Source organism: Chiloscyllium plagiosum, chromosome 29, assembly GCF_004010195.1.
Source record: "Chiloscyllium plagiosum isolate BGI_BamShark_2017 chromosome 29, ASM401019v2, whole genome shotgun sequence".
In the NCBI taxonomy this organism is placed as follows: Eukaryota; Metazoa; Chordata; class Chondrichthyes; order Orectolobiformes; family Hemiscylliidae; genus Chiloscyllium; species Chiloscyllium plagiosum.
In genome coordinates, this window is record NC_057738.1 from 36,821,321 (window position 1) to 36,849,258 (window position 27,938).

A 27,938-nucleotide genomic window follows, 5' to 3' on the forward strand; every position below is an offset into this window, starting at 1 on the left:
GAAGAAGGGCCTGTGCCCGAAACGTCGAATCTCCTGTTCCCTGGATGCTGCCTGACCTGCTGTGCTGTTCCAGCAATAAAGTTTCAACTTTGATCTCCAGCATCTGCAGACCTCACTTTCTCCTCTTTATAAAGTCCCACCTTTAAATTTATCAAGGGTTCCTGGTGGATCCCCGGGGGCAGGAACTCCTGACACCCCTATTTTTCATCAAGGTTCATAAACGGTACTGTCTTTACTTTCTTTTTCAAATCTGGACACTCTCTCTTAAAGTGACCCGTCCTTTCACAGTAATAACATCCCGCCTGTGGGGATTTCCACTTCAATCCTTGTTCCTGTCCACCAGACCCCTTAACATCTCCTCCCTGACCATTCCGGTTTCTTTCTCCTTTAGTTTTGTCCTTTTCTTTATTATCTCATCAACCGTGGCTTATCATTATTTTTGCCTTTTGTTTCTACTTCTCATGTTACGTTGCCAGATCAATTGTTGACCCGATTTAACCAACTGAACAGCCTTCGGGCCACCTATAGCCGTTCTTCATCACCCAATGTTTTATTTAGACCTTGAGAATTTTTTTTTTAAGAAATATTGCAATATTTCTTGCTCCCCATAACTTCAAATACCAATTCATCAATTTATGTTTGTCTAACTTTAAAGTCTGTTCCTAACTTGTAAATATATATTTATATATTATAAATTCATTTATTCAGTATTTAAAATGTACATACAGATCCCAACTTTTAAATCCACTATAATTATCCAGTTTTAGTCCCTTAATTTAAATCCAAAATTAGTTTTCTTAAGTCGTCCTGACCAATCATCGCTCAATTACAATCGTGAAAAAATCGGAGCTGCCTTAAAAGGATTTGTCTATTCAAGTTTTAAAAAAAAAACTTCTAATGCATGAACAATGGCCAAATCCAATGTCACAATATTAACCATAGGATTTTTTTTACTACAATCTAATGTTGAACTGAAACTTCAACTGTCCTCCATTAAATCGTTTTATGTAAGGATAAAAGAGATTAGTTAGAAACTGATAGTAAGGCAGTCATGACCTGTAAAAAGAACAGGAGTTATCATTTTATTTCATAATCACTATAGAATCCTTAACCTTAAAAGAAATCATGTTAAGTTTCCATAATAAAAATCAGATTCAAAACAGTCCTGAAACTCAAGCTCCAGGGAATAAAGCACAAACATTCAATCACCAACAAACAAATGTGCATTCAAACCAAATCACAAAGGGTTAAACTTTCTATCAGTTGTACAGCTCTTTTCGTTCTCTCTCTCTCTCACACACCATTTCTCACAGACACTTTCTGAGCTTCCTGCAACAACACCTCTGAGTGCTTCTCGCTTCAGCCCTCTATCTTTTGAATATGTTTCTGGATGTCTGGCCATGATTTATTTACAAAGTGGACCCTCAGTAGCCCTTCAGCCACTAGCCCTTCCGACTTGAAGCATAATCTGATTCCTCCTGACTATAAGGCTGTTTTTCATTGACATATAAATTCAAATATTTATAAATCCAATCTTCGTCCGACCTGTACTTTGGCCAAAAGACGGCGGGACGAAGAATGGATTCCTTAGTCCATACAAAGCAACAATATTTAATCATCTTTTTCCTATCTTTTTCCCTTATACAAGTATTATTTTTCCAATTCCACAACATCCTGCCCAACTTTTTGGAGGTATGTTGTAAGGGACCCCGCCTCCATTTCCATTGCCTTTTTCTTCTTTCATTCCCCCGGAGGCTTTTTCCTTACCCACGGCACAGCCCATATTGAGTTCCTTCGTTAGTCCCTTATTAACTACTAAAACTCAATCCTGGCCACCAAGGCAGTACTTAAAAGTCAATTTTCTTACCTTGGTTTGTGCACAGAGTTGCCTGGCCCCTTTTTGCCATATTTCCTATCAACCTCCTTTCACTGTCTGATTCAGATGTCTCTCTTGTGGGATTCATACCAGTTGCCCAAGGGAGCGGACCAAACCGGGACACAAGAGCGCTCCTCAATCGGGAATGGGACGCGTCTTCCCAGTGTCCAGGGCCAGCCACCCCCTCGGCGATGGAAGAATATCCCGGATGGCCCCCAATTGTGAGAAACGAAGCTCACTCACTTCAATAATTTGAGTCCGAGACAAGATCTGAATCAGTAGTGTCATTTATTTCACTCTTGCAAGAGGGTGTGGTGTCCAATGTGCATAAGGCAGGGACACATACATTGAATTCAACTAGTACACAACATTTATGTAATTTGGTTCCTATTTTTTCATCCCATTGCTCCTCCCCTGTTTACATCTCCCACCTCTCTAAGACCGGCGCCCATTACTCTTGTTTATCTCTTGCCTTATCCGGCATTGTCTGTGACAAGATTCTTATTCTGGCCTCACAAGGCCATTTGACCACATCCTGCTGTGGTCCATTGTTAGGTATATTCTTCTTCACTACCCATCTATTTCTCTCACTTGTCATGATCTCATGACCTCATGACTTCTTGATTGTGGTTTGTTCTTGTTTTTGCAGAAGCGGGAAACAGATGCTTATAACTACTGTTTTTACAGGCATATCTAGCTTAACCCCCTCCCCTCACAGCACCTTATCTATTTGTCTGTAACATCTACCATTTTTTGCAGGCACATTTCATTCTTGCATGCACATTTTAGCTAATACAAAAATAATTATGTATTTCCTTCACATAGCTTTCATTCTTATTGACTCAGCTCTTGGCTGAAACAATTATACACTGGTGTGAGTACATTTACCTTGCATAAGTAATTATGATTGCAGAAGTAACACTACTTTACCTATATCCCACAATGGACTATGCAAAAATTGCAGGCTTATTAAATTATTGTGCATTTTCCCTGTGGAGGAAAAGGACATAATATTAACCAAGCTAAAATCAACCAAGAGGAGAATTCAGTGGGTTTGATATAAGAAAGCAAAAAGTGAGGTAGAAAATACTGGGACACAGGATAGGCAAATTGTCAGGATCTGAAAATTTTAGTCCTGAGTAGTGAAAGAAATGGGTATACGTATTGCAGATGCATCAGCCATTATTTGGTCAATCTTTATGGAGGTTTTCCAGCAACACATTTTCAGCTCTGATCTCCAGCATCTGCAGCCCTCACTTTCTCCTCAATCTTTATGGATCCAGGAATTGTTATTTTATTAGAATTTGCAAATGCTATGTATTATTTAAGTAGAGAGAGAAACCAGGCAACAATTGCCCCATGAACTTGAAGAAATAACTGCTATCAGAAAGTGACTGAGCATTTGGACAAGTATTCCAGAGAATTAACATGGATCTGAGAAGTTTGTTATATCTGAGCATTTTGAGGAGGTCAGTGGTCAATCGTGGGTGCCTATGACGTCCACCAAGCATTGTTAAAACTTGATTGTAGAGATTGTTGAAAAAAATGAAAGTGACAGAATCTGAGATAACCTTGTGAAACATTTTGACACTTATTGTGATTAGGAAACCGAGGAGTAACAAAAGAATGTTCTCTAATTGGTTTCATATGATCAGCAATCTATATTATACTTCAGTTTGTCATCATGGGTATTCATGATTTGGATAAAGAAAAAGTGAGTTGTATATCCAGATTTGCAAATTGTATTAAAATTCCGACATTGTTGCATTATTCCTTTTGCAGTCTGGAGGCTAGGTGCCAGTGTGGACTGGGGTGGAAAGACTGTAATCCTGAACTTTTTATTCCTGTATTTTTCTATTTTATTCCTATGATTTTGTATTTTCTAATTTATTCCTAAGAATCTAAAAAGAACAATACAGCACAAGAACAGGCTTTTGGCCGACCAGGCTTGTATCCACACATGATGACTTTCTAAACTAAAAACCTTTTGACTTTATGCAGTCTTGATCCCTCTATTCCCTGCTTATTCATGTATCTGACAAGATGCTTCTTAAAATTTGCTATTGTATCCTCCTCCAGCAGTGAATTCCAGGCACTTTACCACCCTCTGTGTAAAATCTTTGCCTCTCACGTTGCCAAAAAACTCATCCACTTTTCCCTTAAACCCGTGTCCTATGGGAAAATCTAACTGGTCGCCCCTCAGCCTCTGATGTTCAAGTGAAAACAAACCAAGTTTGTACAAATCTCTCCTCATATCTAATAACCTCCAAAAAAGGCAACATCTGGGTAAATAATTTCGATATCCTCTCCAAAGCCTCCACATCCTTCTGATGGTTTGGTGATCAGAATCAGTATTCTAAATATGGCCTAATATTTTATGTTCTCTTTTAACATTTAACGACTGTCGTATAACTCAAATAGTAAAGTATTTCCTGTACTGTAATTGCTGTGACCATAAAATCAAAAAGCAATAATAATCGGTTTACATTTTGCAAAATTTCAGGGATGTATTTTGCTACTTAAAATTGAAAAACATGCATTAGGAAAGGAGGAAGTACTTTATTTACCTGATTTGGAGACGCCAGTGTTGGGCTGGGGTGTACAAAGTTAAACATCACACAACACCAGGTTATAGTCTAACATGTTTATTTGGAAGCACTAGCTGCTTCTTCATCAGATAGTTGTGGAGAATAAGATTGTAAGACACAGAATTTATAGCAAAGGTTTACAGTGTGATTTAACTGAAATTATATATTGAAAAAGACCTGGATTGTTCGTTAAGTCTATCATCTTTTAGGATGACCATGTTGGTTTCAGTTCTTTCATATGTAAATTGCAAAACTCGTTTTTTAGAAGTTACATTCTCAAGTGAACTTTAACAATTGGTGTCATGTCGACCCAGATAATGTATTGAAGGTGTGAGCATCCCTGTAAGGCTGTCTGTGCTACAATGGTCAAACTGATTCTAATCTAAAAAACGGATTTAAGGAATTTTACATGGATTGATGCAGTTTTTGAACATGTTGCATAGATTGGAGCAGGAAGTTGAGGGGATATTTTCAGACCTCTAGTTAAACCACCAGCAGTTGTCGGTCCTCTAGAACTATGATGATTTTGCCTTAAGTAATGGGAAATGGATTGCATTATACACAAGTTGAAGTCATTCACTTGAGTTCTGAGAGGGACAATCAGCACTGTTTCCTTAATAGTGACATACATGGGGTGGTGGAGGTGAAAAGGGATTTGGGTGTTCATGTATACAAATCATTAAAACTTCATTAACGGATACAAACGAGCAATCAAAAAAAATGATGGACTGTCGGTCTATATTTCAAGTTAATCAGAATCTCAATATACTCAAGTGAGGAACTAATTCCTCAGTTGTCGAGAGCCTTGCTAGACTCCATCTGAAGTAATCAGGTGAAATTTGTCCATGTAAGGGGAAACAATGTAGACTTATCTGATAAAAATAAATTGGATAGTAAAATGGGCTGATGATTTACTCGGAGCTCACTTCACTCTACTGGTATTGACTAATTTTAGTCCCTGGAATTCTGCTTTGGACTCTCCACTTCCAGAAGAACAAAAACAGGCCTTCAAGAGTGTACTGCACAAATTAATGAGGATGATACCGGGTCAAAAGGCTAACTTCTGAGAAAAGCTCACTTAAATGGTTACAGTCTAATTCTGATAAAGACCTTTTTAAGATGGAAAAAAGAGATTTAATGCAAAATTTGAAAGAGTTGTCTACAATTCCTTGTGTTAGAGAATGCAGCAATTTTCTCTAAGACAGGAAAAGTTCAGTTTAGAACAAGGATACATTGTCATATGAAATGTGCTGATGCAAGTTTTTTTTTATTAAACAAACTGCCACCAAATACAATCAGTGCTGCTTAATGTTTCTTTCTTTATGGTTTAGGCTGTCACACTGTTAACTGAACTGACACGAGAAAACTTCAGGAACACAAAGCTGAAGCATTGCCTGATACCTGCCCTAGGAGAACTCCTGTACCTTGTGGCTAACCAGGTAGGAGACACCTAGGAAATGAAAATTTGTAGGAATTCATTGTCCATCCTTAATACTGCAACCAATTTTTTTCTGCAATCAATTATCATTGACATCATTTATGCGATAAATTAATATTGATTGTGGAAAAGAATGAGAAAAGGAGGCTGGGTGCAATGAATTGTGATAAATACATCATCTTAAGGAATAATTTCCCATTACAAATGAAATATGATGATTCCATGCAAAGTGTCTGCATTGTAATTGTGTCAGAAATTCACTTTATATTCTAGTATAATCAGAGGCTCTGTAATGGGCTAGATCCTCCACAGTGATCAAAAGCAGGGCCATAAATTTCAGACTGTGATTTGATTACTTCCACCTTTAAGCAACAAGCAAAGTTTGAACCTGCGTTAAGTGAAGGGTGAGTGACATTGGCAGCAATACTCTCAGTGATAACAAATCTAAGAATCAGAAAGATGGTGTGACTAAATGTTCTTGTGCAACATTAATTAAATTACTTTCAAAATGTTCATCAATCAGAATGTCACTGATGGCTTAAAATATTTGTGTCAAACAATCAAATGTATCGTGAACTATGATCACAGGTAAATCTGCCAACACTTGTTGTTGCTTTGAGCTTGCTCCATTATCCACTTTCTCTTAATTTCTCTTAATCTCTTAATTGCTCTTAATTAAAGTGGAATTGAAACACCCGTCAGCCGTGATTAAATGGAGGAGTGGACTCGAATGGCCTTGCTTCCAGTCCTATGTCTTATCGTCTTATGGTCTAATTTTGTTTACCTGCCTTTCTTCCATTCTTGCCCTTACTGAGAAAAATCTGTTAATCTTAGCTTTGAGAGGTTCAGTTGACCTACTGTTAACTTTTTGTGTTTTGCATTCTGGACTTCCACTACACTGGATGATGTCCTTGTTCAAGGAGTATTACGTTGATGGGAGGCATATTAATTGAACCACACATCTCTTGGTATTTTCCAAACTTATATTCTGAAATCGTTGTACAGATGTGTTTTAACGGAACAGAAATTGCAGAAATCTGACTGGACACTACTGTAATGAGGTCTACAAACAAACATGTTGGGACTGATTACTAGACATGTTGTGACTCCGAGTACACACAAACTAGTGTTGTTAAAATTTCTCAGTTCTTTCTTCTTGACACCACTGTGGCCACAAATCCTTTTAATAAATGAGCTCATTATATTTTGCTGAGGTACAGGTTGGATTTATCAGAGAGTTTACAATTCCTGAACTTTTGTAAGACTTTAATAAGAATTTATTTGCCCCAGGATATTATGTGAAATGTGAATGATATCGTTTTACTTGCCACAGTGTCAGGGCCTCTTTAACTTTGAATTTAGTCCAAGTTACAACACATAGAAGCTCCTTCACGGTCTGATTCATCCGGGGGCAGAGATCACGGTCTGATTCATCTGGGGGCAGAGATCCTGGAATCACCTCTTTCCTGCCTTTTCCCAAGTTGGCTTGTCCTGACATATATCCAGCTCCTGGTCTAAGATACAGGGAGAATTCCATTCTTGCTCAAGAGATTGTGCAGTTTTTTTAACGATCTCAAAATTGCTATCACCATAAAGGCAAATACTGCTAGTAATTCAGGGTAGTGAGTCCAAAATCTAAGAACTTGATGCACCTTCTCTGGTCAGATATACTCTATCCCACATTGCCAACAAAGCAATGAGTGTTCTATGAAGTGTTGTGCTCACTACACATGTAACTGGAATTAGAGTAATTGTCACATATATGTAGGGAATGAACTAAACCATACTTATGAACCTTAGCGTATGATTTGGGAATTGGAGCAAAACCAGAATCTCTTGTGGTTTTGATTTCCAGGAGATGATAATGTTGTTCTGCATGCAGAACATGATGGAAGTTACACTCAGTGTTTCCCAGCAGTCAAATTGACTAAAGAGGAAAGAATGGGAATAAATCCAAATGCGAAAAGTGTCACTGGGCCATATCCAAAATTACACGAACTAATGTGTGTGCTATAAAAAAAGAGAATATCACAAAATTGTACAATTTCCAAAACAAACCAGCTAGCAACACCAGAGATCCTCAAGATAATGGTAGTCCTACTGTGATCGCCAAATCTGAACGATGAAAGGCAATGCTCATTCTTTGTGGTACCTCAACATTTTATTGTACAGCAATAATCTAGTCCAAGTTTATTTAAATAGAAATGCAATTAGAAGGTGAAGGCTTCACCCCGGAAGCCTTATCATCTCCTGGAAACCAAAACCACAAGAGATTCTTGTTTTGCTCCAATTTCAAAATCATACGCTAAGGTTCATAAATATGGTTAGTTCATTCCCTATATCATGTGACAATTACTCTTGCATCAATACCCTTAATTCCAGTTACACGTCTAGTGAGCGCAACACTTCACAGAACACTCATTGCTTTGTTGGCAATGTCGGATAGAGTATATCTGACCAGAGAAGGTGCATCAAGTTTTCTTAGTTTTTGGACTCACTACCCTGAATTACTAGCAGTATTTGCCTTTATGTGATAGCAATTTTGAGATTGTGCAGTTTTTTAAACAATCTCTTGATCAAGAATGGAATTCTGCCTGAATCTTAGACCTGGATATGTGTCAGGACAAGCCAACTTGGGAAAAGGCAGGAAAGAGGTGATTCCAAGATCTCTGTCCCTAGATGAACCAGACCGTGAAGGATAGTCATATATGTGAAGTACAGTTCTCTGTGGCATTTGTCCTTGCAACAACCCTGGCTGTATACCATTGACCCGAGAGGGGAGTGTCTTGGTTTGACAAATTGAGAACCTTCCTTTGAATGTAAAATCGAATTGTAGTTTTATATTACCTTTTGTATTTAGGGGAAAAAATCATTTTTTTTCATTGCATTTTTTTCTATTGGCTAATTTCATTTATACTGACATTTCCATGATTACTTCAATCACTTAATTACAGGAGGAAAAAAGTCTGCATGCAAGAGACCGCTGGGCCATCCCCTCTATTGCCTACACTGTGCTAATGAGATGCATTCGGGAAGGGGTAAGACTGTTTCTTGCCTCCAGAGAAATGAACAATTGTAACAGCATTTTACTTCAGACATTGCAAGCACATTCTGGGTTTATATTTATACATCTGCAGTTTGTGCATATCATTTCTTAAATTGAAACTGCACAGGGAAAGTTTCAGTTGCCATGTCCCAGTGGCGTCTGTTGTTTTTGTCTGAAAATGTCAAGCTTTGATAAAATAAATGCACAGATGTTGTTTTCAAAATTCCTCGTTAGGAGTAGTGATTCCCACAGGGTTGTGACTTTATTAAAAGAATGGGAAATTATTCTGAAAGCATAAGCACTTATCTAAGATGTTTGCTAAACTAACTTATTGGTAATACATATAAATATTTAGAACAGTTCAGTTGTTATGTGCTAAATTGGGTGTGTACCTAGTCACAACTTGATTGCAATAAAAATTGTCAGCTTTTATTTATGCTCAAACTTTTGTTTCCTATCTTGCAACAAGCTGCCAATCATTCGCATACCAGCTATTCTGTGTCTCAGTGAATTGCAGCTGGATTCCAAATATAAATTGCTGAGAAATGAATCAGCCCATTTTCATTGCATTTTAAAGGAGCAAAATATATATTCATGGTTTCAGTCCTAGTTCAGCTTCTCAGTTCATTTCACTCGGCAATTTTGCAGTATATAATTTTTGCATGTTGGCTTTTGTTTATAAATTTGGAAACACGTTTTCTGGGTTTGGAGCTGGGGTGCAGGTAGGGAGGAAGAAACATCCTCACTAAGTTTCATTGAAGCTTCTTTCCCTGTGTTAATTAAGCAGTAACTGGTCTGGGTCCTGGTGCTTCTCCAGGCAGGGGAAACATTAATCCCAAAGGGATTGTGATAACAAATCTCTGGTGGCTGCAAATTGAATTAGTGCGACAATCTTATTAAGCTTATATACAGCAGTGAAACAAACTTTGACCTTTATTCACCAGCAGTGATAAGTAGCCATCATTACTGTGCATTCAGATGCCTCATCTCAGGGTCTTCTGATAATATCAAGAGGTGCTATGTACCCTAAAGTAGAAAAGAAACAATATGCAGTGGAGCTGTAATTATAGCCAAACAACATGTATGAATATATTTGAATATTAATAAACACTTCCACAAGTATCTTAATTTTAATTAAATATTTCTGCATAATTAATGATTGCCTATTTTTCGATTAGACCTGGCAGCTGATTTCTGATGGGTAGTTTTGTTTGAAAGTAGGGAATAGTTTCCAGTCACCAATTATAGGTTCTCTTAATTTAATCTTATTTCAGTTGCATTTAATGCTGTCCAAACATCCATTTAGTTTATGATGGTGGTATCACCACTTTATTTAATGATCAGAACACTAATATGATACACTGACAAATTAATGCAATGATGGTCATATGTAGGCGAGGCACAGCAAAAACAAAGCAGGTTTCTGTCCAAGTGAACCCCTTAGCAACTTGACTGAGGCTGCAATTATTGCTGTGTTGGTGCAAATGCATCAACTGCTTCAAGATGGATAATGCAGGAAGCTTATTGTGATGGGGACTCGATGAAAAAATGGGCAACAGTTCACTTTTCTTGTCTTTATGGTGCTGCAAAACCTGCTTTACGAAATATTCATGTGCAATAAAACCCATTATGCGTTCACATTGATTTGATATTACTAAATTTATAAAGTGCTGGAGGGAGTAAGTCCTACAAATTAGATTGAAGAAGCATAAACTGTTTGTGTTGAAGGAAATATTTAAATTGTATCCAATCTGGAATAAGAAAGATGAAAGATTTATCAATCATGTAGGTCCTTTTATCTTCAGAACATTGCAAATTACTTCATATCCAAGAAATTAATTTTGAAAGAGAAAGTACTGGAGAAACTCAGCAGATCTGGCAGTATCTGTGGAGAGAGAAACAGAATTAATGTTTCTCGTTTGATATGACGACTTTGATATTCCACTGAGAAAGAGTCATCTTGAACTCAGTGTTAACTTTGTTTCTGTATCCAAAGATGCTGCCAGATCTGCTGAGAATTAACAGCACTTTCAAGATTTATTTCAGATCTCCAACATCACAGTATTTTGTCTTTATTGCTACTTTTGAAGCTCTTAAAAATACTTCCATGGGATCTGGATGTCACGGCAAGACCAGCGTTTGTTGCTATCCTGTTGCCTTTGAAATGAGTGGCTTGCTCAGTTAATCACAAGCATTTAATCCCTGATGAAGGGGCAGTGCTCAGAAAGCTTGTGATTTCAAATAAAACTGTTGGACTATAACCTGGTTGTGATTTCAAATAAAACTGTTGGACTATAACCTGGTGTCATGTGACTTCTAACTTTGTCCATTCCAGTGCAACACTGGCATCTCCACACCATGGCTACCATTGACATCAGTTAGTACTGAAACACTAGGAGTTGCTTGCTGCCTAATGAGTGACTGATTGCTGAAAGAAGTTTAATGATCATAGTTTGCAACCTTCAATCATATCCTAAATTAGAAACTTTAAAGAGAATAGCCATGGGCGAAAGCTGCATGGAAACCTGTCTCCATGTTATGAGTACTTGTGTATCCTAGATAATCAATAAAAACTGAAGAGTGAACACGAATTGTGTGGGTTAATATGAGATTGACCCATCTCATATGGAGGAGAAAGTGAGGTCTGCAGATGCTGGAGATCAAAGTTGAAACTTTATTGCTGGAACAGCACAGCAGGTCAGGCAGCATCCAGGGAACAGGAGATTCGACGTTTCGGGCACAGGCCATCTCATATGGAGACATGTTGAGTGATTTTGAAGTGAAGAACACAGAAGTAGTTGATGGCTGCAGTAATTTTAATGTCCACCTAATGTAATCAATGAGAAGCCAGACTTATTTTGTTATTTGGGCCTTATTGCATGGAAGTGATTAGCTGTCAGTTTACTGACAGACAACACAGTCTGAGAGCTAGTCAAATCTCTAGTCTCATTGACAGAACTGAGCTAGCATAATGCAATTGAAGGAATGAATTAGACTAGCCCCTGGAAGAATGGGTGACAAATAGGAGTACTAACATTTGGGAAGCTTCTAATCAAAACATCGAAAGGACTATTAGGCTAATTCTGTTGCTGAAATAAAATGCCCACCACAGCATCATTTTCACTTTATTAGCATGGGCTCTAGTGATTTTTTTTTCTCGGTACATTGCTGTGCTGTCTCTGCAGGAAAATGCCATTGGAATCCTATAAATGTCACAAGCTCAGAATTTACTTAATAAAGCCATGGAGTGCAAGTCATCCATAGACAGTTGAAACTTTATTGCTGGAACAGCACAGCAGGTCAGGCAGCATCCAGGGAACAGGAGATTCGACGTTTCGGGCACAGGCCCTTCTTCAGGCCCTGTGCCCGAAACGTCGAATCTCCTGTTCCCTGGATGCTGCCTGACCTGCTGTGCTGTTCCAGCAATAAAGTTTCAACTTTGATCTCCAGCATCTGCAGACCTCACTTTCTCCATCCATAGACAGACCCGCTTGACAATGGTAGTAGGCTAGACTCAGGTAAAATGACAGTGGAAAGTGCAGTGATTGTAATGAGGTCAGTTAAGTGGACCTCATAGAATTTAGTTCCCTGATTTGGGCTGTTAATCTGGTCCAATCAGAGAGCCCTGGCTGACAGATATAAACAGGAATGTCAGAGGATCTGTTCACTCTGCGAGCTGGATCTGAGAAAACTGGATCAGTGTAAAGGACTGCCCATGAGCAAATAAGGGATGACTTGGTGATTAGATAACGGCCTCTGTGGAGTTATTTCAGTATGTTTCAGTTACGACGAGACTGGGATTAAAGATGCAACCATGGACAAGTGCGGACTAGTTGAAGCTGAACTGGACCTCAAACAGACACTACCATTGGCTTTATCATTGAAAAATGTGGCAACTGCCACATATAATTGCAGGGTATTGTAGTGAACACCCTCGCCAGTCTGACATGAGCTTGGGGAGCACCATTTTCATGAAGATAATTGCACAGCTCCACTCAGGACATAGGACTCGAGGTCAGTCCACAGGAAACCTCAAAACAAAGCCAAGCCATGGCCAAGTGGTTAAAATTTTCTTCAGGAGTCAGGCTGGCAAATCATTGTAGTTTCTGCCAGTATGCTGACTCCAGACAGTGAAAAAGTCCCACTGTACCTAAATGGAGTAAGAGAACTCATAAGCCGGTATCCAGGAAAGTGAATGCCATGGAAAGTCCACCTACATCTGGGTTGGAACAGTTAAATTACTTAGCAACATCCAAATCAGAACTAATCAAAATAAACATCTGGTTAAATGGTTACCTGGTACTACTGGAGGTCGATAACCGTTGTGGGCATTTTGGTGATTGCAGAACCAGCCTAACAAAATTCGCTCTGGACTCCAGCCCTTAATTTTATGCAAGCCTTTGGCTGGACTGAGAATCTATGTCAGGGGACCTTTACAAATTAAAGGTACAACTTTGGTTCTGGTCTCTTATGAAGAGCAGCTGGTTCAGTTACCACTGATTGTAGTAAAAGGCTCGGGTCCAAGCTTGATGGGGTGAAATTGATTGAGAAAAACTCACATAGACTGGTTCAACATTTTTTGCTTAGAAAATGGCCTGACTGAAGTCCTAGTTAAAAAGCTGGAAGTTTTTCATGAAGGTCTAGGGACTATCAAAGGAGCCAAGGAAATTGACCAGGAAGCAATTCCATGATTTTACAAGGCCCATCCAGTACCATTTGCCTTACAGACAAAAGTAGAGGCAAAAATCAGAAGGCTGGAAAGTGAAGGAATCATCAAACTAGTCTAGTTTATGGAATGGGCAGGACTGTTCATTCAGATTGTGATGCTCCACGGTTTGATTTGCCTTTTTGGGAATTTAAAATAAACAGTAAATCATTTTTCACAGCTGGATAAATATCTAGTCCCTCGCATTGAGGATTTATATACAAAGCTGGTAGGATGCTGTCTTTCACAAAGCTGGACTTAAGCCGTGCGTATTTGCAATTATGATTAGATGAAGGTTCTAAGAAGTATGGGACACTTTTACCCATAAGGGTTTGTGCCAATATACAAGACTGCCATTTAGGGTGTTGTCAGCATGTGCAACTTTTCAGCAGACCGTGGAGAACATTTTACAAGGTCTACCCCATGTATCCAGATGATGCTAATAACAGGGAAGACCAATAAAACGCAGTTAAAGAACTTGGATATTGTCCTTAGACATTTCTCCCAGGCAGGCACACACCTTAGATGGGAAAACTGTGTGGTCCAGGCTCCGCAATTGATGTACTTTGGCTATAGAGTTGATAAGACTGGGTTACACCAATTGGAGAGTGATTAGAAGTGCCCCAGCTCCCACATCTGTACCAGAACTTAGGCCTTTCCTGGGCTGGTGAACTGTTATGGAAAGGTCATACATAACCTGGCATCCATCCTGGCACCTTTGCTTTAGGTCTTGAAAAAGGTCAGCCTTGGAAATGGTCACGGAGCCGAGCCATAGCTTTCTGGTAAGTGAAGAAACAACTATTATCCTCAGGTGTTGGCACACTATTATCCCAAGTGAGATCTGGTATTGGCATGTGATGCCTCCTCGTGCGGCATCGGGTAGTATTAGCTCATAGTTGGCTCAGTGGTGAGGAATGTTCAATAGCATATGCATTAAGAACTTTGGCTAATGCAGAGTATAAATAGCCCAGTTTGAAAAGGAAGTTTTGGCGATCACATTTGGAGTCAGGAAGTTCCATCAATACCTTTACGGATGTAATTTTGTATTAATAATGGACCACAAACCCCCGCTAGGTCTACTTAAAAAGGACAAGGCAGCGTCATCCATAGCTTCAGGCCGAATTCAGTGGTGGGCTGCAAAACTAAGTGTCTATAATTACAAGTTGGAACGCTGTCCATGAGGCCAAGTAGCAAATGCACTTCCCAATAGGAGATACATCACCAATGGTATGTCACTGGAAGAGACTGTAATGGTTTAAATGGTGACAATGTCAGGCTTTGGATATAAAATTCCTGAAGAAGGGCTTATGCCCGAAACGTCGATTCTCCTGTTCCTTGGATGCTGCCTGACCTGCTGCGATTTTCCAGCATCACATTTTCAGCTCTGATCTCCAGCATCTGCAGTCCTCACTTTCTCCTATAAAAAGATCCAGTCCTGGCAAAACTGAAACAGCTGGTTATGATGGGAAATACCAAAGGGTTTTCATAACCAGAATTAAAATCTTTTTTGGATCCGGAGAGACCAGATCACTGAAGAGACAACAAATGGGGAGCAAGAGTGATTATCTTGAGATAAGGCCAGATACTGGCTGATCTCCACCAGGGTCATCCAGGGGTTTCCAAAATGAAGGTGTTGGCATGATATTATGATTAGTGGCCAGTGGGGCTAGTGCCCAGATTGCCAGCAAGGACAAAAATTACTGCCTGCACCTCCCTCATATTTGTGGAAATTGCCAGGTAAACCCTGGGTTCAGTTACCCGTCAACTGTGCAGGTACTTTCATGAGTTCAATGTTCTTCGTCATTATGGATACCCACTCATCGTGGCTAGTCGTGCACAGAATTGATTCATCAAACACAGGATGGCGATAGAAAGACTGCCTGCATCTTTTGCAATACATGGGCTCCTGGAAGTGTTGGTCACTGATAATGGGCCATCACTTACCAGCAGGGAATTTGAGTATTTCCTAAATTCACATTGTCAGGACAGCTCCATTCAATCCATCATCCAATAGTCTGACAAGAGCAGCCCGAACTTTGAAAGCAGGCTTAAAGAAGTAGACCAACATCTTCACTAGACACCAAACAGTCTCAGTTCCTATTTGATTACAGCACCAACCCTCATACAACTACAGAGATAGCTCCAGCAGAATTCCTGATGGGGAGAAGGCTCCACACCATGTTAAATCTGATCTTCCTGGACCTGGAGTGTAGGGTGAAATGGCATCAGGAGCGCCAATACTGGACTCGAAATTCAGCTAAGCAAGAGAGACAGTTTTCTTCAGGTGATGATATTTGGTATAGGAAGCAGGCAATGGTTCTGTATGGGTAAGAGGCATGGTCAATGCAAGGTCAGGCCCAGTGAATAATAAAGTTTGGATAGGTGCGAACGTCCTGAACAAGGATGTGGACCATCTGAAAGCTGCGAACTCACAAATGGTACAGGAGAAAAACGTGCCAGGCTCCTCGACAGCCTTCTAACAGTTCTGGAACTTATGGATTCTCTCTCCCCATCAAGCATTGAAGGTACCTCGGAATCTGAGATGAACACAGAAGATGTCACCACTCGATGCCTTTGCCACCTGAAGAAGAGAATAAATTTATTCCAAGCCACTCTGGGTGCAAGAGGCAAGGTACTGTGCATTACATGCCACCCTTCTCAGAGGCAGAGTTGGAGAAACCTGACTCAGTGCTAAAACTCCCCAAGTGGAGTTCCAAAATAACAAAGACCGGCCTATGTCCTTGGACCTGGGTGGAGCAGGGGAAAGTAGGGGAAGTAGTGATTGTAATGATGCCAGCCAAGTAGGCCTCATCAAATATGAGTTTCCTGATTGGGGCTGTTAATCTCGCCCAGTTAGGGAGTCCTGGCTGACAGATGTAAACAGGAATGTCAGAGGTTCTATTCATTCAGTGTTGGCTCTGAGGAAGCTGGATCAGTGTCAGGGACTTTTCACATGTAAGTAAAGGATGAATCGGTGGTGGGATACTGGCCTCTGAGTACTTATGTCAGCAAGTTTTTAAAAATTTTTGCCTGGCTACAATCCTGCTGAAAAATGGGCCAGAAGACAAACCATAATTATTACTACAGTATGATGGGTAAGGTTCAGATTTATAATTAATTGTTAAAAAATAATTATTGAATACTAATCGGTTCTAAATACAATAGATGCAAATAAAATTAGTGAGTCCATGAAAGAAAGGTAAATCATACCAGTGATAAAATACTTAAGTATATACACATAGAGTGTTTAAGCCAAGCATTTAATGGAACAGGATTCCACAGAAGCAAATAAGAAAATAAATTGGCTTTTGAAATACATATAGCCTTAATGTGCCCTTACCAGATATGCAGTTAAGTGGAGAAGGCAATATAATGAAGCAAACTGTTCTTTATTAATACCACATTGGCAGTGTTCCCCTGTGTGCTAATTATGGCAGCATCCTATTACATTTCTGCAGTGGATTTAAGGTGATGAGTTTTTTTTTAAAGCTCCTGCTGTGCTGTCTACATAAAAGTTTTATCCAGTCACATTTCAGTTCACAATTAACTAAACTGACAGCATCTGTTAGTAGTGTTAAAGGTTAGGTCTTTCAGTTTTCTACTTAATGGTTAATCATCCCATTTTCCTCAATAGGCACAATGAACAGACATTACAGATGGCAGATTAAAAATGCATGCATTTGAGCTGACTTCCACTGTTGCATATGAATGGAGCTCCTTTATCCTCGCTCTCTATTACTATATTATCAAATGATGTATTATCATGATGAGTCTTAAAATCAGCTTCACTGGAGTGAACAGAAAGTCAGATGCTGGAAATCTGAAACAAAAAAATACATTGGAAACACTTTGTAAATCAGGCAGCCGCTGTGGAGAACAGAGAAGTTGTTTTGGGTATTGAAACCCACTCACTGCCCAGCTGTCTCACCTGCTGACTGTTCACTGAAGTGAAATTTACAGCGCAAGTCATATTTTTAATATTGTAGATCTCTCTTCAATCATTATTGTTGATGGATAAATTTCTTCTTAATGCTATGAAACCAACAGTGCTTATAAAATTGTGGGGTTTCTCACTAGCGCAAAGAATATGACTGACATCCACAGGGTATTCAAATTTTAATTATTAATGACGCTATTTGTGCTAATTGGTAGCCTGTCAATTCAAGGTGACATATGCAGGAATAATATCATTAGATCACACTTCTGCCCTGTTATTTTCCCAATTTAGTTTTCTCCACTCTATCCCCCCCCCAACCCCCTATTGTGTCGTGCTCAGGTATGTTTTGCAAGTGGAGAGAGCCTTCCAGTATTTCATCAATGTCCATCTGAAAAATAATTATTTTATTTAGCCATCATTAGTATCACAGGAGACTAAGGGGCATGAAGATCAAGTGCATCATTCATTTGGCACTCTGGGTGAGATCAGCTCATTCTCCACAAGCCAATGATCAAACCTCAAAAACAGCAACAATTTGTAGTTTTATAGTGTCTTTAGTGTAAACAAAAACAAAAGTCCTAACACGTTTCACTTCAAATCTATAAAGATAATCAGGCAGTGAGCCACATCAGATAATATTAGAACAGATGACCAAAAGCTTGGTCAAAGGGGTAGTTTTAAAGGGTATCTTAAAATAGGAAATGAAAAGGTTTTGGGAGGAAATTCCAGAGGTTGGAGCCTGTACATATTGGTGCTTTGTGCTCTGTATTTGACTGACTTTGAACCACACTTCATATGCGTAATTTCAATTGTATCTCAAATGTGTAAAGTTTCATAAAGACTAATCACCACAATTTGCTGAATATTATTTGAGTTCCACAGTGTTTGACATTATCTTGCCTCAGTATTACATGTGCTGAAGAGATTTAGAATTGGAATAATGAAAATGGAAATTTTACTTTTTAACTTCTCATCTCAGAAGCAATACCAACAATGTCTGCCAAGACAATATGAATGATTCAGATAAGCAATGTCCTCTGTATTTTATTAATCTGGCAATTAGCAATCCCTGTCTGACCATTAAGTGAAATGCAGGCAACATATTCTGTCAACTTTGAGATAGTGGACCAAAATTACTTTAACATTGATTTTCAGCCACTAGCTCCCATTAGCCTAGATTTAATTCACTTAAAGTCTGGGTGCAAATAAAACTGTCAATTTTATGTAATGTTGGAATGTTGTTTTTCACTCTGGCTAAGGACTTGTTATTGATCTAACTTTGGCTAGGCAAAAGGTGACTACTGCAGATGCTGGCGATCAGAGTCAAGAGTGTGGTGCTGGAAAAGCACGGCGGGTCAGGCAGCATCAGAGAAGCAGGAAAATCGACATTTCGGGCAAAAGCCCATTATCAGGAATGAGGCTAGGCGCCTTGGGGGTTGGTTTAACTTTGTTTAACTTTGTTTAACTTTGTCTACTGAAAATATTACTAGTATCAGTGCAAGTTTGGACTTACTGATGTTATGGCATCTTTTGTTGTTAAAATCTTTGAGCTTCAGTCCAATTTTGAAATTGCTGATGAATCTGCAGAACTTGTAGAGAAATTGTTTCTACTTGTAGCCAGGGCCTGAAATTAGGGAAATAAATAAGTTAGTTAATAATAACCCCCAAAGAGAAGTTTGGCAGGAATTCTTTGACTGAACAATATAGTGCCATTGTGGATTCCAGACCAACTGGAATTGTTGAGGCAAGTAGGAAAGATATCTTTAATGGGAAGTTAGATAGGTAGATGAAGAACAAATAAATAGATGGATTGATAGTTTAAGTTAAAGTAAGGTGCAGTGAGATTTCTGGAGAGCATTTGCACCAGCACAGTGAGAGAATAGCTCAATGGCTTCTGGGACTATGGCAACTTTATGCATTGGCATAGAACTGTGGTGTTGAATGTCCTGATTCTGCTGTAAAATTCAATGTAACATGACATGATTGGCTTCCCACCATGTCATGATATTTAATTTCCTAATTTGTGAACAGGAGGGAGTAGATTCCACTTTGATTATGTACTAAGCTAAGATTTATGATTAACTGAGGGGAAAAAAAATCACTGACTTATAAACTTCCTTTATTCCTGTCTCATTCTTTCGATAAGGTGTATCAAACAACCAGTACTAAACAGATAAACAGAATGAAGGTGTCAACGTAATGAAATAATTATTCTTAAGTAACAAAATATAAAGTGGTGCACTGTGGACTGAAGAATGGAAGTGCAATTCAAAAGGTTAATCCTCCAGCACAGAGGTTGTCGATGAATAAAGAAATTTAAAAGTCAATCCATATAATTTCAAGCCAACTTTTCTTCAGGACAAATTAGCAATTTTGTTTTAAAACAAAGGCAATGACATTCTGATCATCATATTATGAGATACAGAATATAACTGCAAGAAGATATGACTGAAATTATACGGAGTATTAATGAAATCTGATTTTCTACGACCTATGTGCTTAATGATTCAACGGGATAATAGCTAAGATAAAGAGGAAAAATTATGAACAGAGACTGGGTGAATTTGATTATCGTTACCTGAAGATGAAGAGATAAAGGGACAATATGACTGAGGTGTTTGAAACAGTGAAGGAAATTGACAAGTCAGGGGAACGAGTCTGGCCTTGAGTAGTGAACCCAGAATGATTGATTGTAATTTTAGAACTTCTGCTTGTTTGGTTGAAAATAAAGTTAGGATGAACTATTTTCAAGTAAATGTGGAAAACTTTACTTGAGAAGACAAATGATGCAAAATCAACTGGTGTCACAAGTAATTTCTAAACTTATTTGGGTGTTTAAAGTAAATTTAAGTGTCAGAACAGTTTCCATGAGCAAAATGGTTGGCTGCTGTTCCAATTAACAATAAAGAAGTTGGGCCCAAAAATGTTAAAGGAATTGATTAGCTTTTCAGTGATGTGAAGCACGAGGCTATGAGCAGACAAACAATAATTGTCAATATAGCTAGGATGCGCAGGGAAGGTAATGTCTTACAAACCTAATAGAGTTCTTTGAAGAGGTGACAAAGTTGATTGATGAGAGAAGGGATGTAGATGTCATTTACATGGACTTTAGTAAGGTGTTTGATAAGGTTCCTAAGGTAGGTTGGGCAACAGGAGACCGAGTAGTAGCAGTGGAAGGGAGCTTCTCAAAATGGAGACCCGTGACCAGTGGTGTCCCACAGGGATCCGTGCTGGGACCTCTGTTTGTAATATACATAAATGATTTGGAGGAAGGTGTAGGGTGTCTCATTAGCAAGTTTACAGATGACAATAAGATTGGTGGAGTAGCAGATAGTGAAGGGGACTGTCAGAGAATACAGCAGAATATAGATAGGTTGGAGAGTTGGACAAAGAAATAGCAGATGGAGTTCAATCTGAGTTCATTGCAGATAAATGTGAGGTGATTCACTTTGTGAAGAATAACAGGAAGGCAGACTACTGGGTCAATGGAAAGATTCTTAGTAGTGTGGATGTGCAGAGGGATCTTGGAGCCCTGAAAGTTGCCACCCAGGTTGATAGTGCTGTTAAGAAGGCATGCGGCATGTTAGGTTTTATTGGTACAGGGATTGAATTCCGGAGCTGTAAAGTCATGCTGCAACTATACAAAATATTAGTGCGGCTGCACTTGGCATATTGTATAAAGTTCTGGTCGCCCCATTACAGGAAGGATGTGGAAGCATTGGAAAAGGTGCAGAGGAGATTTACCAGGATGTTGCCTCGTCTGGAGGGAAGGTTTTATGAGGAAAGGCTGAGAGACTTGTGTCTGTTCTCATTTGAAAGAAGGCGGCTAAGAAGAGGAGATTTGATAGAGACATACAAGATGATCAGAGGATTAGATAGGACAGACAGTGAAAGTCTTTTACCTAGAATGATAACGTGAGCTTGTACGAGGGGGTATAGCTGCAAATTGAGGGGTGATAGATTTAAGACAGATGTTACAGGCAGGTTCTTTACTCAGAGAGTGGTAAGGGCATGGAATGCCCTGCCTGCCTGTGTAGTTGACTCGGCCACGTTAGGGAGATTTAAACAATCCTTGGATAAGCACATGGATGATGGTGGGATAGTGTAGGGGGATGGGCTTAGATTAGTTCACAGGTCTGCGCAACATCGAAGGCCAAATGATCTGTTCTGCGCTGTATTGTTCTATGTTCTGTGTAAATCTGATGTGATACATTTTGGAAGGTGCAATTCAAGAGTGAACTATACAGTAAATGGAAAAGTCTGGGGAAATTGATGTTCAGAGAGATCTGGGTGTTCAGGTCCATTGTTCCCCGAAGTCAGTAGAGTGGTCAAGAAGACATACAGCATGCTTTCCTTCATCGGATGGGGTATTGAGTACAAGATTTGGCAGGTCATGTTACAGTTGTGTAAGACTTTGGTTTGGCCACATTTGGATTACTGTGTACGGTTCTGGTCGCTACATTACCAAAGGGATGTGCATGCTATAAAGAGGGTGCAGAGGAGGATCACCAGGATGTTGCCTGGTATGGAGGCTGTTAGCTATGAGGAGAGGTTGAGTAGGTTAGGATTATTTTCATTGGAAAGAAGGAGGTTGAGGGGAGACTTGTTTGAGGCCTACAAAATCGTAGAGTGGATAGCAAGAAACCTTTGCCCAGAGTGGAGGACTCGATTACTAGGGGTCACGAGTTCAAAGTGAGAGGGGAAATGTTTAGGGGAGATATTCGGGGAAAGTTCTTCATGCAGAGGGTGGTGGGTGCCTGGAATGCGTTGCCAACGGAGGTGGTAGGGGCAGGAATGATAGCGTCATTTAAGATGTATCTAGACAGATATATGAATGGACAGGGAGCAAAGGGATACACATCCTTAGAAAATAGGCGCCAGATTTAGATAGAGGGTATGAATCGGCTTAGGCTTGGAGGGGCAGGGGGGTGTGTGTGCGAAGGGCGTGTCCTGTGCTGTAATATTCTTTGTTCTTTGTATGTGAGATGTGATGCACTGTTTCGGAACAGTTATGTCTCTGAGTTTATGCACTGAATGATACAGTCTACACAAATAGCTATGGGTAGTAGTCAGATAACAATCAGTGTGCAAAGTTTCAGCTGATGCCAAGCAGAATAGCTTTGATTGCCAATATTAACTTCTCAATATTATAACTCTGCCTCAGCATCCAAACCTCCTATAAGTTTGTTCCAATTGAAGTGGCGTTTGATATTTCACTCAGACATTTTCAGTAAAGTAATTTATAAGATCAGCTTGTTTATCCCTATTGTACTCCATATACTTGGCTCCTTATCTGATGCAGCTTGTTATCATACCAATACTGAGCTTCTAAAAACAGAACCAGTGCTTGGGGCTATATTGCAATGCTTCAAGACTTAAAGCCTCAAGGGACATTTAGTCAATGAGCTATGATCAGAAATAGCAAGACTTTGTGAACAAAATCCCCAAAAAAACACTTTCTTAATAGATTTTTTTGCAATGTGTTTTGATTAAATTTTACATCATCGTGATACAGGGAACTGCCAGTGCTTCTTTAAATTGGCCCTATTCTAACATTATAGCCTTTCTTCGTGAGAAAAAATTCACTTTAATCCTTTTAAATTTAGTGGCACCATAAGGGATTTATTTTACTGAGTTCCTCCCACCAACTTTCTGTTAAAGTTTCCTTGATGAGCTGAAATCCCGTGAATACTGAACATGTTGTCATGAGTTTTATTTGATGACTGCTCACCACACTACCACAGTAATTGAGCACGACATGGCCTCTGATGCAACATGTTTAATGAAAAAAAAAGTTGCAGCAAAAGATGTTAGGTATACTCCTGATTGCCAAAGTGCTGCAGGGCCACCCAGGCCTAACCAAGCTACTCTGAACAGGATGCTTTTTTGCTATTGTGAAAATAATTGGTGGTAGCACACCATGACTCGACAATCACAATTAAAATAAGCATACAACATATCTTCTGTATACCACCACCTTGATTGTCCTAGCTTTACAAATTTGAAATGACTCCAAAAGGGTCACTGCATTCATTTCCAATGTGTTTATTCTTTATAGGGAGATCCTGTTACTAATCATTTAGCCGCAAAGATTGTGGAAAATGTCTGTACCACTAATTCATCTCCTGCTCAAGGATTCATTACTGGAGAAATTGGTCTGTTGCTTTGGTTCTTGTTTACACATTCAACCATGGACTCTCTGCGGGTGACAACTATTTCGGTAAACTATGAATATGAACTTAATTTATTACTATGCAGTTGTGTATGTATGGATTTCTTTTTAATAATGCAAGCACTTAAATCAAATTAATTTTCTTTTGAGGTAGAAACCCTCAAAATTTCCTTTTATCCAATTTCTTCTGTACTGGCCAAAATACCTCACTTTCTCCTCAAAAATATCAGCCATGTCTGAAAAAACAAAAAAGATGTCTCACGTCCACAGTTTTTGCTGTACAGCTTGCTCATCTAACAGGAGAGCCAGCTTGACTCTCTTCGTCAGGTTTTTCTTTCTTCCATATTGTTGGAAAGTCACTCCTCTTAACTTGATGATTCTCAGCACCAGCAAAGTTATTAGTGATACCCCCGTAAAGTGAATGATTCAACCAAGTGCAGCACTTCAGTGGTCCAACGTCGTGCAGTTATATCACTCTCTCAAATCAAATCCACTTCTATACTTCTTTAAGCTTAACTGCTACTATCAAAATGTCTCTAGGTTAGTGTTTAAATGTTACTATTATTTAAGTTTGTTTGGCTTGATTGAAAAACCGGAGATTTAAATCCCAGTTTCAGTTGTGTACTTAAAATATTTTTGTGAGCCTTTGCTGCAGGCCCAGTGCCTCACTAGAATTGATATCAGAAAATGTGGATTGTGATGCTTTAGCTTAATCTCTAGCCAGCACTTGCATCTAACAAGGTTATGAGCCAACAAACAAATCTCTCATTTTTCCCCATACCTTTATATTTCTCCAATTATATTTTAAGATGCTAGTTGGTCATTCTGCATCACCCTCCAATGTCCCTCCTCCACAAAATCTTGGTTAGCCATTGTCTGCATTCAACTTTCTCCTGATGAAGGGCTTATGCCTGAAATGTCGATTTTCCTGCTCCTCGGATGCTGCCTGACCTGCTGTGCCTTTCCAGCAACACACTCTCCACTCATATATAGCATCCCAACTGTGGCCCAATAATGTATCTTAACTTCAGAACCACTGTAATTTTCCCATTAATACATCACTCTCCTGTTTAGAGTGAGATCACAAAATTACAGGCAATGTTTGAGCACCATTTTCTGACTATTCATCGTCAATGATAATCCAAGCTCATTTCCAATGGGAACCAGATTGAATCGATTTAAACTAACTCAAAATAGGATCCTTGTAGTCAAAACAGTGACAGATCTTGCTCGCAATCGATGTAATCTGGATTTGAGCCCAAAAGTGTAAGGACAGTTATCCACACAACCCAGTTCCCAGGTGACAAATTTTCATTCTTGGCTAAACTGCTGTAGCATGTTCACATCTTTTCCCATCACTCCATCTCTCTGCGCTCAAACCGTTCAGCTAATAAACAGTATTGATTGTGACCGTGGGCTTTACTTCTCTGACTGATGTTCGCACAAATTTTAAGAAAGCAAAGATAAAAGGGTAACATACCAACAAAATAGAACTAACTCAAGAAATGCATTTTAATAAAGCTGCAGTAAACATATTTAAATCCCAGCTGATCTCCTGGTCTGCTTGTTGAATTAATTCCTTATTATAAAATAGAGCTTGTTTTTAAAGGACTGTTCCAAATCGATCAGCTAGTACAAATTTGAAGTGAAACGAATGGGAATTCAAAAACAGTCAGAAAACTTTTCAGCCCAAATTGTACAATGCTTTATATTTGGTGTTTAATTAAAGTATATGTATAAAATTTTCTTTGGTCCCAACAGGCATTATGTAGGATTACTCGCCATTCTGCGAGTGCTTTTCAAAGTGTCATTGACAAGGTCGGCCTAACAGCAGTACTGAATTCCCTGGTAGCTGGTATAAGCCGTGTTCAACAGTACATGTTGACCATGTTTATTGCTATGCTGTCATCTGGTATCCACTTGCAAAGACTGGTGCAGGAAAAGGTAGGGCACAAGATTCATTTCGTTCAGTTCATGTTGACCTGATCTCACTGTTTCTGCTTTTGAAATATCTTCAGACCTGAAATTGGACTCATTTTTCACAGGAAGGGTGTGAAAGTTATTTTTCCCATATCTCATTACTTCTTTTGCTATCTGTAAAGATGGAGTTGTGGATAGAAATTGAGTAAATGGCATGTATTTCTATATGGAGGTTAACATCTCTAAGCATTCACAGTGCTGAAAAGGTTTGGATCATTCATATGCAGAAACAAACACCACAGATTAGATCATTGTCCTAACTTTACCTAAAATTACTCTATACATTTTTTATCTCTTATACTCATTCCTTAAGCTAATGACTCCAGTCCACCAAAATGTAATAGAACTAGATAAGTTTCCATAAAATTTCAAGTTTTTAATTGGAGGAAGGCACATTTTAATGGTATGGGACAAGAACTTTCAAAAGTTGATTGGACTAGACTGTTCGTAGGTAGAAGGACTTCTGACAAGTAGGCATTCAAGAATGTGATGAGAGCTCAGAGGCATTTTGTTCCTGTTAGAGTGAAAGGCAAGGCTAACAAGATTAAGGAACAACGGATGAATAAAGATATTGAGGTTTGAGTCAAGAATAAAAGAGAATTTTATTTTAGATAAAGATAACTTGGTCCAGTTGAATCTCTTAATCAATATAAAGAGTGTAGGGACATTCTTAGGAGAGAAATCATGAAGGTAAAGAGAGGATATGAGATAGCATTGGCAGTTGAGGTTAAGGATAATCCAAAGAGATTCTACAAATACATTAAGAGCAAGAGGATAACTACAGAGAGGTAGTTAAAGATCAAGGAGGTCATCTTTGCGTTGAACCCCAGAAGATGGGAGAGATGCTAAATGAATATTTTGTGTCAGTTTTTACTGTGGAGAAAGAAATGGACTCTGGAGAATGCAGAGAAATAAACTTTGATGCTTTAAAAACACATTCACAATACAGAAGAGGAATTTCAGAAGGTCCTAGAGAATATAAAAGTGGATAAATCGCTGAGACCTGATCTAGTCTCTGGGACCTGACCTGATCCCAGAATATTGTGGGAAGCAAGAGAGGAAATTATGAGACCTCTTGCAGAAGTATTTGTATCATCTATAAATGTTGGTGAGGTGCCTGATGACTGGAGGGTGGCTAATGTTGTATCTTTGTTTAAGAAAGGTTGTAAGGAGAAACCGGGAATCTTTAGACCTGTGAGTCTGACTTTGGTTGTGGTTAAATTATTTGAGGTGATTATGAAAGATAGAATCTATGAACATTTAGAGATAGCATGATTTTTTGTGAGGAAAATCATGTCTCACAAAGATGATTGAGTTTTTGATGGCATAGCAGTAGGAGTTAAAACATAGAATATTACAGTGCAGTACAGGCCCTTCGGTCCTCAATGTTGCACCGACCTGTGGAACCAATCTGAAGCCTATCTATCCAACACTATTCCATTTTCATCCATATGTTTATCCAATGACCATTTAAATGCCCTTAATGTTGGCATGCTCCTACTACTCTCTGAGTAAAGAAATCACCTCTGACATCTGTCCTATATCTATCACCCCTCAATTTAAAGCCATGTCCCCTCGTGCTAGCTATCGCCATCTGAGGAAAAACGCTCTCACTGTCAACCCTATCTAACCCTCTGACTATCTTATATGTCTCAATTAAGTCACCTCTCCACCTTCTCTCTAATGAAAACAGCCTCAATTCCCTTAGCCTTTCCTCATAAGACCTTCCCTCCATACCAGGCAACATCCTAATAAATTGCCTGTAAATCCTTTCCAAAGCTTCCACATCCTTCCTATTATGGGGTGATCAGGACTGTACACAATACTCCAAATGCAGCTGCACCAGAGTTTTGTACAGCTGCAGTATGACCTTATGGCTCTGGAACTCAGTCCCTCTACCAATAAAAGTTAACACGCTGTCCAACCCTACCAACTTGGGTGGCAACTTTCAGGGATCTATGTACTGTACATGGACACAGAGATCTCTCTGCTCAGCTACACTGCCAAGAATCTTATCATTAGCCCAGTACTCTTTATTCCTGTTGCTCCTTCCAAAATGAATCACCTCACACTTTTCCACATTAAACTCCATTTGCCACCTCTCAGTCCAGCTCTGCAGTTTAGCTATGTCCCTATGTAATATTGTTTATTTAGACTTTAGCAAAACCTTTGACAAGATTCAGGATGGTAGACTAA

The 27,938-nt window shown here is 39.1% G+C and overlaps 1 protein-coding gene across 21 annotated transcripts in view; it reads left to right on the forward strand.

Annotated features, from left to right (window-relative positions):
- The window catches only part of ulk4 (unc-51 like kinase 4), a 497,483-nt gene that overhangs the window by 138,512 nt on the left and 331,033 nt on the right, over positions 1-27,938 (forward strand). For all 21 annotated transcript variants that reach the window (XR_006315934.1, XR_006315935.1, XM_043719550.1 and 18 more), the window contains 4 exons: positions 5,796-5,903; positions 8,857-8,940; positions 23,649-23,810; positions 25,524-25,706. Coding sequence is in view for 19 of the 21 variants with exons in the window: in XM_043719550.1 (XP_043575485.1) it covers positions 5,796-5,903; positions 8,857-8,940; positions 23,649-23,810; positions 25,524-25,706 (537 nt within the window). In the remaining 2 variants the exon portion in view is untranslated. The remainder of the gene's footprint in view (positions 1-5,795; positions 5,904-8,856; positions 8,941-23,648; positions 23,811-25,523; positions 25,707-27,938) is intronic.